This window comes from Castanea sativa, chromosome 1 (genome assembly GCF_040712315.1).
Source record: "Castanea sativa cultivar Marrone di Chiusa Pesio chromosome 1, ASM4071231v1".
NCBI lineage: Eukaryota > Viridiplantae > Streptophyta > Magnoliopsida > Fagales > Fagaceae > Castanea > Castanea sativa.
This window is the reverse complement of record NC_134013.1, coordinates 75,089,649-75,102,660: the sequence shown is the minus strand read 5'-3', so window position 1 is coordinate 75,102,660 and position 13,012 is coordinate 75,089,649. Positions and strand designations below refer to the sequence as shown.

The 13,012-nt window shown below is 34.0% G+C and overlaps 2 protein-coding genes across 2 annotated transcripts; both read right to left on the bottom strand.

Annotated features, from left to right (window-relative positions):
• Nucleotides 1-3,389: 3,389 nt before the first annotated feature.
• Nucleotides 3,390-4,847, bottom strand: LOC142606112 (alcohol acyl transferase 1 allele RGb). Its single transcript, XM_075777514.1, is given in 1 exon segment — nt 3,390-4,847. A coding segment is annotated over 1 exon segment (1,458 nt).
• A 1,598-nt stretch (nt 4,848-6,445) lies between these two features.
• LOC142615132 (uncharacterized) lies at nt 6,446-12,021 on the bottom strand. The gene is made up of 3 exons (XM_075787835.1): nt 11,246-12,021; nt 7,601-7,853; nt 6,446-7,026 (listed from the first exon to the last, which is right to left on the bottom strand). Exons 1-3 carry the CDS (start codon nt 11,585-11,587, stop codon nt 6,638-6,640), a joined length of 984 nt encoding a protein of 327 aa, XP_075643950.1. The 5' UTR covers nt 11,588-12,021; the 3' UTR covers nt 6,446-6,637.
• Between the last annotated feature and the right edge of the window lie 991 nt (nt 12,022-13,012).

Here is a 13,012-nt window from a genome sequence, read left to right as displayed (position 1 = left end):
GATTCTCGTTGAAGACAACCATCAAACTGTTCACCATGTCAATAGATTTGTAAATAATGTTATAAAATAATTTACATATCTGTTTATTTATTTTACATTGTTAACAATTTTGGAAAAAGTTTAAGACAATTATTAGTAGACAATTTTACTAAATATAAGAGATTTTGAAATGTATATTTACTTGTGGAATTATAGACAACATTAAAATTTTCAATTCTTTTTTATGTTGCTCCTTTTATTTTGAGTAGACATGTGTAAGATAGACCTGCCAAATAGGACATGTTGGGTCAAGTTATGGATGAGATTAGTTTTGGATCATCAAAAATAAGTTGTGAGTCAGTTGGATCAATCGGGTTAGTCAAATTAATCAGGTTATGGGTTGACCCATATTCTTTTACATGCAATAAGATAGATAATAACAACAGTTGTATTGTCTTTGTATTTGTCTTCCTTTCAATACAAATAAGAAAACAAATAAAAAAATACTTAAAAATAAATTCTAAATAATATATAAATTCTTAAATTTACACAAGGTGTAATTAACTAATGATATCAACAGCATAATCGAGCAAAAAAAAAATACTAAAGATCTTGCACCACAATTTTTTTAGGGTACGGTATCTTATTACTATAAATAATAAATGTCATGAACCAATGCTGAAAGAAAAAACATCTAACTTTGCATATCATCTTCGAAATTTAGAAAACAAAAGGCAAAAGGTTTTTTCTTTTTAAAAAAAATTACCTTCTTTAAAAAACAGGTTGGTGCAGGGTGACCTGTTCTTATAGGCAGGGTTCAAGTCAGGTTAATAAGTTTGGGTCTGTTTTGCCAAGTCTACATTTGGGTAAGTATGATATAATAAGTATTTAATGAAGGACACAAGTTTGCAATAGTTTTTTATTTTTATTTAAAGACTTAAAATCTTGACTCTTTCACCCTACACTCCAAGTATTTATATTTATAAAGTGATCATCGCACCAAAAAATGCGATGATAATTAATACCACTCACAAGTGCACTTTGAGTTGGATGAAAATTTTGAAGTTAGGATCATAGGCCAGTTGACTAAGCACAGTGTGGTCAAAGATAAAATGGTAATGAGAGTCACGCCATTGTTTGTGAGAGGAAAAAAAAGGGTCCCTACAGCGGATTTGAACAGGTGAGCTATTGCATCACGCCACTGCCAGAGGAAAAAGTTGAGAAGGTAAAATGCTAAAAAAAAAGTATTAAGTTTAAAGTTTTGACTCAAGGGTTGAAATTAAAAGAAATTTTTTTTAATTTTTTATTTTTGTGTCTATTTGGCATGATTAATTTTATTAATTTATTTTACTATTTAATTTATTTTTGCTATTATTTATGGGTCTTACTGCACTTCTTGATACTATTTATAGGTCTATTTATGAGTCATACTGTACTATTTCAGTTAATTTTTACTTTAATCTACAGTATTTTCAGCTAAAAGTTTTCAGTTACAAAATAAGCGGATCCCAAACAAATACTTAATCATCAAAAGTGTTATTGCATGGTACAATAGCTAAAAGAATTTATCTTGATTGGGAAGAATGGGGGAAGAATGGAAAAATGAACACACATGGAATTATTTTGATTTGAACAAGAGGATGGCATTAGCTTTCATACTAAGGTTTTGTTTGGAATCCGCTTATTTTGCTGAAATTGAAAACTTTTTTCTAAAAGTACTATAGATAAAAGTAAAAATTAGCTAAAATAGAATAGTAAGATCTATAAATAGTACTAAAAAGTGCAATGAGGCCCATAAATAGTAACAAAATTAAATTGGATAGTAAAATAAACTGACTTTTTAATTTGGAGTTAAACGCATATTAAGTACAAACCCCTCTCATTCTAGCATTTATTGTTGACAAGTACCACAATTGTATTTAATGTTATTTGATTGGTAATTTGCTTTTAGATAAAATTTGGGTACAATTTACAATATCTTAGTTTCCTTTAATTAGATTGACCGATGGAACATATAATTGAATTTAATTATCGTTGAAGAAGCTAACATTATTTATACTGTATTTTTTTAATACTAAATATTTTTAACATACACACACGAGGAGAGGGTCATATAATTGAATTTAATTATCCTTGAAAAAGCTAACACTATTTATTAATACTAAAAGAATACTAAATATTTTTAACACACACACGAGGAGAGGGGAGAATGTTTTAAAGAAACTTACAGTGAGATATATCTAAAAGGACCCAACTCTTTAATATACAACACAAGTTTTAAACTTCTTTAACTCACACTAATTTTCCAATGTGGGATTAACCCACTAGTTATATTGTATTTATTTATTTTTATCTGCACACTACTATATTGTATTGACCAATACAATCATGTAGTTGTATTCAACTGGGAACTTAAGATATTGTACATAAAAAATTATACCTAAGCTTTGCCGTTTGTCTTGTGACCCAAAGGGACTAGAGGGTGTCGATTTTCACCCACTCCTCCAAGGACTCTCTAAGATACGTGGGATGTCTAACCTAATCTCTAAATTTAATGGAGAGGGAAATTTCTCATTGTGCTCTTAGGATTACCCTTATAAATACTCAAACCAAGTTATATCAAAGGTATGAGAAGTTCTAATCCATCACTCTTAAAATTTCCTTTTAAATACTTGTATCAAACTAGACCGTTGGAGCGCTTCTAAGTTCTGACCACCCATCTGACCATCCACAATGGTTAGAATTTGGTAAGTCTTGCTTCTAGTTAAAAACCTAACTATGGTGATCTTTTAAAGCTTTTTAGGACTAAAATTTTCTATATACCTACAAGTGTGACTGTGACTTCATATATATAAGACAGTGGTGTGGTGTCTTTGGCTAGACTATTCCACCTCCATCCATGAGATATTCCAAAAGCCCCATAAATCGACAGTGTGGTAAATTGAACTTAGAACCAATGGGTTTACGTCATGCTCTAGACTAATTAGCATACCACCAGAGTACAAGTTAGGGGCTTATAGACACTCATAAATCTCAAATCCTTAAAGAGAAGGGAGGGGGGAACTATGCAAAATGGTCTTTTACATCTATGCAACATACTGAAAAGTAAGCATATAAACATTTGTCTCATAAGATTCTTTGACAATCAAATGCTAATTGAAACATAGAACTTGAAGGTAGCTACGTCTTACCTTCCCAACTTCTGTTTGAAAGGAAATCTAAAACAGATGGGAAGGGAAGCAAGCACCAGGTAGTAAATGAAAATAAATTTTAGTCTCCAAGATGTTGCCATTAAAACGTCAAACCTTGTTGAGACAAACCGAACGAGTATTTATCATTATGAACTATATGCATCATGCTTTGATGCTTTATTTTCAATGCATCATTTTAATATAGTAACTTATTAGTATTTATAGATGACTTGCATTGCTTGAATCCATCATACACAAATACTCAGTAAATTTATCAATAGCGGCCTCTGGCAAGCAAATGCATACCACCACTGTCCCATTATGATCAGCCTTTCCTCCTGGGAGGATGACACAAACTTGTGGTGTGGGAGTCAGGTCTATAGGACCTGCATACACTGGCCTTCCCCATCCAAAATCTGCAGACTCGTAAATGGAAAATCTAGTCCATTGGGTAATTGTCAATTTCCCTCCAAATTCAAGCCTTTTTGGCCTGACTGCCTCAATGTAATCCACTGTAGACCTCAAATACTCCTCTGAAACATTGAGTCGAGCTTCACGAACTACACGGGTTGTGTCTGAAATCTGGCCATTCACAAGCTCTGAGACAGTACTTGTTGCACAAGCCACACACACCACATTGCCGTAAAACCCTTCTTTTAATGGTGGGTTATGCAGCTTTTGGCGAGCATTGACAGAAAATGTAAGCCTAAGCTCATAGTCTAGTGGTCTGACATCAAGTGCTTTCACCCATGATCTCCATATATGTGCAGCCATAGCATCAAAGGTAGTGCATACATCATCTGGTTGAGCCAGAGTTTTAAGATGAGACTGGAATTCCTGGCTAACCCGGTAACACTTCTGAACTGGCTTGGTTTGCCACAAAGTCATAGTCAGGCTTGAGCCATCTTCAATTCTCATAAATTCAACATGTGGAAATTTCACCAGTGGAGGGTTGCGAGGTAGAAAGATTTCCCTTTCCCAACATGGCTCAGGTTTTGCTATTATGGCACCTGCTTTTGCTGTGGCAGCCCATGCCCTAAACAATTGCATGGCACCAAGTCCATCACAAATACAATGGCAAAGTCTCAATCCTAGGCTAAAGCCACCACAGCTAAAAAGGGTTACCTGAGCTATGACTAATGGCATGTCAAGAACTTTGTATGGCTCCTCATCGGGGAACTTGAAGATCAAGGGTTCCCAACCAGGGTTTGGCACTGTGAGGTCTCCTAAATCTGCTAAGGCCATTTTAGAGTGTGCCTCAACCATGAGTACTCCTTGGTTTGGTCCAAAAAACACTTCTAACTTACCATTCTTGGTCTCTCTAAGCCTGCCTGATAAAGGATAATAAGGGACTAGTACTTCAGCAAGAGAATCACATAGTATTTTCATGACAGGTTTTTGGCTGGAATTCATGTCAGCTGCAGGCTCATAAAAATATATTGTAGGAGTGAAAACACGTGCTCCGATCATGTCATCGAGGTTAGAGAGGTAAAGGGTGTCACCTGGCTGAGCAGGAATAGGCCTTGAGGGCATGACAGAAAACATACGATCAATGGTTATAGCAATTTTCAGGTGAGTGAAATGGAGCTCTTGAACCCACGGAAGATCCATGAGAGAGTGCTGAGAGATCCCACACCAAGCGGTGGCATTTGTAGAAGAAAGTTATAGCTTTGACATACAAAGATGTTTGGGCTAAATTGATGGGGATTATAAAGTTATATTGGTGTAGAGCAGTTGGTGGTGATATCATTCATGAACTGAAAATATTCAATTTGATTAATCTGTCGAATTTCATTGATAATATATTTGCGTCTTTGTGTGATATTCACCTGCTTCTCTTTTTTATTGAATTGTTGTTATTTTGTTTGTTAAAACAAACCCATAATCCTTACCTTCTTGACAGACCTACTCGCACAACAATAATAAAGCTACACGAAGAAATGAGGTTTAGGAACTATGAAATTTTATAGTACTTCTGTATTATTTTAATCCGGTCACAATGGAACTAGAATAGTACATAAAGAGTCATTTGCTGAATCTCGATGTATTTGCAACTTCATCATGAAGATAACTCAATTTTTAATAATTAATCCTGTATGGCGATGAATTTCATAAATATTGTAAACAATTAACTTTAAAAATAAGATCATTCCAAATTATTATAATTTTATTGGCAAAATTTTCCAAATCATTAGAAATAAGTAATATTTTACTCGTTCTTTTTATTCTATCACCTGAATCTGCCGTTCCTTAAGGTGCATCATGTTCTCACTTAAATCATCTTTGCACGTTCACCAAATTATTACTCTAATATTGTCCATGAGTGCATGACTAAATTCCAAAATCCAAACTATTATGGTACTGGATGATCACAAATCCCAAAACTCGTGAGGGAATAACATGCCAACATGTAATAAGTAGAAGAAAAAAGGGCACACCCCCCCCCCCCCCCCACACACACACACACACACACACACACACACACACACACACACAAAACCCTCCAAAAAGGGCAAATTTTATAATGAAGACTACCATGTGCCAAACACATTAAAAAAGCAATAATTTGGAAGACTACCAAGTTGACAAGTAGTAACCGTAGTCAATATAAAATAATTAGCTATAAAATAATTTAAAAGATATGAAGTGACCTGCAGATATACCCATGATCAACAATAACAACTTTGCTTAGGAGAGAGGGAAAGGAATGAACTACACTGAACTGAAAGGAAAGTTACAGAATATTTTATCCATTCTCCCGTTGGGAAGTTTAATGGGAAAGAACGAAACGACTAGGAGGGAAGACAAATCCCATCCCAACCCTTCTGAATTCCTCCCAAAAGTGGGATAAACACATATTCGTTTAATGAAATTGATGTAAAAGATTAATTTTATTCCTATAACAAGAAAAAAGAAATAAAAGCTAAATGATAATAGTAAAATTATATATTTCTTTGCTTCCTAATTTTAGAGAAAATATATTTTATGAAATTCCAATTTCCAAACATAACCTAAGATGTAACTCTTTGAAGGACCTTATGTTAGCAACCAAATCATCCTATATTCCAATCTCTCAAATCTTTACTAGCTCAAATTTCAGCTGTGTGCACCTTGACATCTACATAGGAAACTGTCTGATCATGCCTATAAACACACAAACTAACACTTCGGATGTAGGCAACAGCTAAAGAAGACTACTACCAAGTACCAACTTGAAATCAATATGGAGCAACAATTATTCAAGATCAGGTGATACACATAAGCAACAACAATGATGACAAAACAACTGAAGATATATAAATAACCTTTTTTTTAACCCTTTGCCTGAAGTAAAATTAGAAGTATCTTCATGAAACTCAACTTCACAAAACCAGTTTCCAAAGTTTATTTTGCATTCACCAAATGAACCAAGAGTACATGTTCATATATGAGAAAAAGAAATTACAAAAACCAAGGATCTCGCCAGCTTACCGCACTGGCTGCTGATTGTAGTGATTCTTCTCCTTTTTCTTTGCTGCAGCAAGCTTTGCATTTCTAGCAGCAGCCTCACTTGCAGCAGCTCGGGCAGCAGCATCCATCTCCTTGCTTGATGTTTTTTTCTTCTTCATAGATGTTACTTTCTTTAGCCGCTCCTTAACATCAATAGAAGATGCATCTTCTGCCTTCTCACTTCCAGCAGCTTCTTCTGTTGCATTTCCAGCATCGGCGCCATCAGGCTGGTCCTGGGATTCTTTTGGCTCCTTTAAAGATTTATCCTTCTTTTTCTTCTTTTTTGCACTTTTGCTTTCCCCTGTAGCATTCTCCTTCTTATCTAACTCTCCATTTAGATTCTCTGCTTTCTTCTCTTGTGAAATACCTGCTAGGCCAAAATCATTTCATTTAGGAAAAACCACCAGGTAATCAGCCAAAAGAAAAATAAAAAATAAAATCAACAAAGCAAACCAATTAAATGTAATTAGGAGAGACATGCCAATAGAACAATCAAATTGATCAGTAGTACTTCTAGCAAAAGTTAATTATTAGCCAAAAGAAAGCATTTATGTTTGTTGCAAAAAACGGCCAGTGGATATCAAACTTCATATTTTGAAGGCCAAATAAATTACTGCTTCCTGACCTACTATAATTAAAGTGTTGAATATAATAACAAGAAGAAGCCAACAGGCTTTAGTCACGAAATAGACACGATTACTAACATTAAATAGATAACCCATTATCACATAAAAATTAATTCTACTTAAATAACAACTAAATTCTTATCATTCAGGATTTCTGAACTTCTTGACAACATGGGCATTTAAATTTTAGAAGATAATGCATCAATTTCATAATTTAAATTAAGTACATTGCTAATAAATAATCCTAAAGATCCTTGGTTAGCAGAAGAAAAAACCAAATGTTATGCCTACATATGACAGTAAATGCCACATTACCATGGGTATCATCTTGGCCACTGGTCTCTTTGTTGGTATATCCTAACTCAGCAAGAACAGCTTCAAGTTCTTCAAGCTCTTTTTTCTTGAGTTCCTTCTTTGAAAGCTGCCTTTCTGCATCTTTAGGAGCCAAAGAAGCCTCAGGAGGCTTTGTAATAACAGGCTCAGTTTCAAGTGGTGCCCCCGGCTCATTTTCGTGTTCTTCCTCAACATCATCATCAACTTCATCAAGACCTTCCTCACTTTCGGTTTCCTGATATCCAAATATTAGTAAATCTAAAAATTACTGAATGTAATTAGAGCAACATGCACTTTTCATGAAAAATAGGGCAGTCACAAATCAATTACTGCAATTACACATTTCACGGTCCACATCTCAGGAGGAAAAATGATAGCTCTAGTTGACAAATTAAAAAAAAAAAAAATACAGATGAAGAATGCAAGAATAATCTAGTTGTAATAAGCAACTCCTTAATTCCTCTAAACTTTGCTCTACATTAAGTGTTAAAGTGTGTCATCGATATCTTAACTCTGACCATAGTTATTGCCTTTATATAATTTTATTACTAACTACTTTGGCTAAGATTATTTTCATATATCGTTGGGTCAATTGATCGATCCCTATATTCGGTAAGCTACAAGTTCTTTCTATTGGTTTTCAACAATTTATGATGGATTTCAGTGCTACTAGTCATCTTCCTTCCATTATTGCTCCTTTTGTACTTCTAATTATGAGATCTTCTATTTACCATCAAGAGAGAGAGAGAGAGATCTTCAATTTAAATTAGATTTTTTTTCCTAATATAAAAAATTCAATTCAAGTTATATGAAGGAAAAATATATATATTGGCACCATAATCTGTATAACTGATTTGGGAAAAGTGGTTGCCAACGTGATATTTTATCCACACAAGCCAACCAATTCCAGATTATTTATTTATTTAATTTTTATATAAAAAAATTGGTCCGTTACACACGCAATTGATTATGAAAACAAGACCTGAATAAGTTTATTACAAACCAGTATGGCACTAAGATCAGGCACATAGAATAACTATTCCTGCACTGTATATTCAGATATGAAACCAAATACTGATCTCCTTGACATTATTAATTTCTAACATATTACTATCTCTAATAGATTTAGACTATTTTAGAAAAATTCTTGCTATAGAATTTATTTTATTTTATTGATAATTCCATACTTGAGGGTGGGAGGATTTGAATTTTGGATGTCTCGGTAAGAAATACCAAGATGTGCCAATCAGTTGAGCTACAAAACTCTCAAACTTATATCTAAGGCCAAGTTATGGTTGCTCGGTTCACCAAACACCCAGCGAACTAGCTGTTGCCAACTCTAGCAACCTGATTGGCTAGTTCAAAAGCCCCACCCACTTTGGTGGTCCACAACCATTTTTTGGGCTATATGCCTATATATGAATGTACATTGGGTGTCATTAGTGTAAGGCCCTCATCTAAAATGCTTGAAAGGCTATTATTTAGGTTGCGTTTGGATAATTGAATTTGGATTTTAATTTTAAAGTGATGGATTTGATATGTCTTAATTCCAAATCCATAGATATTTAAGTATGTCATATGGATTTCTAAAATTCTATGGGTTTAGAAGTTATTTCGAATTCAAGGATTTTAACATTTAAAATCCTTGACAGATTTGTCTAATCCAAATCTTTGACCCTTTGTAATCCAAATCCATGTGCCCAAATTCTGCCATCCAAACACACCATTAAGGTCATCCAAATGTTTGGACTTTGGATAACAGAACATCATTCTAAATCTATATCCATAGCAATAAATTGCACAAGTTGAGAGATAACACAATTAAATCTTTAGATATACACTATAAAGGGAGCATTCTGTCATTTTGATCGATTCAGATGCAGTTGCTTGGTCGCCAACACCACAAAAGGAAAGATATGGATCAACTGACCATGTCCACCTTTTTAGTTGACACCATCAACAAGTGTTTAATTGACAAAAACTATGGATACTCCTTAGATATCGACAAACTACATTACATTTCCCATATCCATTATATATTATTAATCTAATTTTGACAAACTCAATGTGACGACAAAGAAAATACTATTATTGCGGAGGCAACAGAAGAGAAGCTACTGATCAACTGACAACATCCTCCATTATTAGCTGCTGCCACCAACAAATGATAAATTGACATAAAGTATGGATACCGACGAGCTACGGGACATCTTCCATGTCTGTCATTCATAATCATTGCATAGAAGCAATCTAATCCTAAAATTTTCAAGGTAAGGACAAATACAAAATTAAGAAGGCTACAATGAAGCTATTATTAACATGTTTGTGCAACCCTTTACCCAGGGGAGCAATACACGTGCACTTTGAAGGATCAAAGTTCCTTGTCGTGAAATTAAACGATCAAATGACTGACCAAATCACATGTAACGCTTGACCAATACACGTGCACTTCAAAGGATCAAAGTTCCTTATCGTGAAATTAAATGATCAAATGATAGACCAAAGCACATGTAACGATTGATCAATACACGTGCACTTTGAAGGATCAAAGCTCTTTGTCATGAAACTAAACATCAAATGATTGACCAAAGCACACGTAATCCTTGACCAATAAACGTGCACTTTGAAGGATCAAAGTTCTTTGTCGTGAAACTAAACAATCAAATGATGGACCATGCACACGTAGTGATACCGTATCCTGAGCTCACCAATCCAACCAAAATCCTTTCAATTACAAAATTCCAAAACAAAGATCACGATATAACATTTATTACTCCACATTCACAAAGTTAAGTCCGATTCTTTCTTAAAATGAAATCCGTGTATCTCATGAAAATAACGGTCATATTCAACAATAACCAACATTATCTGCTACCTTAATTCTTAATCCTAGGTTCCCATTAAGCTCAATAACAGTTCAATATTCCTAAATTCATCCATTGCACTTCTCAGTGGAAAAAAAGGAAGCAAAAATAAATTCTAAAACACACAAGATGTCCATCTCAGAACATAGCAAATTATATGATACCCACCATAATAATAACAACGTATTTTCAAGTGTTTTAGTCTCCACCATTCCTTCACGAGTATAAACAAAATGCCAATATTAAAACACTTGAAATTTTGATCATCGTGGGCACCATAGAAGAACCCCTCAAAATATACATAATCATCATATCAAACCGCACAAACATCAAATTTATCTAATCATTAAATCACAATTTTTTTTTAGAATATTTCTAAAAATAGTATAACACAAAAAAAAAAACCAGTCTATTTGCTAGATTACTCTCCTCGTCAAAATTCTACAAAACTTATCCATTATTGTCCATAATGCCCTTTCTGAAATTAGCAAAAAAAACATTAACAAATTCCGACATAGCATCGCCATTTTTAGCATCACCATCAAAACCATAACCAAATTTAGAAAAACAAAACAAACAAAAAAAAACACCAATTGAAGAAGAATCCAAACACACCAATTACTCACTCAGCACTCACCACATACCATTTCCAAAATCTACAACATGCACATACATATCAGAACCAAAACGGAAATAATAAAAAGAAAGAAAACGAATTGTGAAAAAGAAAACAAAACAAAACAAAAAGAAGGTTTTTAAGTACCTCATCAACAGGCTCAGCGTCGCTTTCTTTGACGGCAACGGCAGCGGCGGCGGCACCCCAGGGCGAGTCGAGAGGGGCGGCGGCGGAGGCGGAGGCGGGGGTGGCGTAGTAATCGTCCTCGTCGTCGTCGTCGACATCTGCCCAAGACTTGACGTTGAGCTTGGCTGGGGTCCAGATTAGCTCCTTCTCTTTCTTCTCCTCGTTCTTCTTGGCCTTGGACGAAGAACCTTGCTGGCTTTGATCTTTGTCTTTCTTCTTCTTCTTCAAGCTCCCGAGCGCCGCGAACACGTTCGTGCTGTTTATCACCACCGACTCATCTCTCCTGCTCCCACCTCCAACCATTCTGGTTTTCCCTGCTCTCTCTTATCCCGCTTCCGGTTTATTCTCAGTCCCGTTGCCAAACACTGTTGTTTGAATGTTAAAAAATGATAATGCTACCGACTCTTTGAGTTTGAGTTTGAGCGAGAAGGGGCAATATCGGAAATGAGCTCAAAATAATAAATTTAGAGATGCAGATTAGGGTTTTTCTTAAGAGGAATAAGGTTTTTTTTTTTTTTTTTTAAGAATCGGCGGAGAAGAGAAGGACGATCTGCAAAGAGATGGTGATAGTGGTGGAACTGTTGTAGTGTTTGGATAGATGAACCAAAACGAAGCGTTTTGGTCCCTGAGAAAAATATATAAGAGATTTTTTGATTCACTATATGTAATCTATTTAATCTCTGTGAAGCGCTCTCTCTCTCTCTCTCTCTCTCTCAGGCAAAGGGTCCTACAACGCTGTCTTAGTTGTTGTGTTGTGTCTCCTTTTATTTGCGAGACTATTGAGAGACTTGGGAGTTTGGGCTGGGCTTCGGCGAGTGAGTAAGCGTGCCACGTAGCCACGTAGGCTGAGGGTAAATTTGGAATAATGAGACATTTCAAATAATAACAAAATTTCACTTCAAACTTTTCATATTATTTTATTTCTTAAATGTCAATTTTAACAAAATTTAATAAATAGATAATTTCGTCCTAAATAAACTTAAATTATATAAAATCTAATAAAATAAATGTTGACAACAAAAAAAAATGCACGTAAAAAATACATAAAGTTTTATAATTTTCTTTTATGATTTTCTTATTTTGAAATTGTTACTTAATAGTCTCATTATCAATTATGCAAGATATATATCTCTCAAAGTTTTAATTAATAATTTTTTTCTTAAATTTTTCATTTTGTTTGTAAGAGCCTAATATATGGTTAAGGAGACGAAAGTTTAAGAACAAAGTTTGCCTACAAACTTAGACTACAACTTATTAAACAAATTAGCATGACTACATATTTTAAAAATTTAATCGTTGAATCATGCCAATCAGATGTTATTTACTATTCTATTCACAAACTTATTTTTATTTATAATTTTAGACTACAAAAACTCAAAATTTAAACATTTGCTTGATGATATTGCTAAAAAAATTTTATTTATAAAATGATGATATGACTATTAATATTTTATCTTCTTGAAACTTTGCAAGCAAGGAGGGTATAAGAAAAAAAATGTAATCCCGTGGTGGATTTATCAAAATTCACATCCAATCAAAAAATATTAAGTGGACTTGTAGCCTAAGTTTACAACCAAGTTTTTTTTTTTTTTTTTGAGAAAATGATACAACCAAGTTTGTTGCCCAAATTTTAATTATGTTGGGTCTAAAAAAAATTTATGGTGGTCACAAATTTTTTTTAAGGGTCAAAAAATCATAAAATTTTTTAAATTAATATATAATAATTAT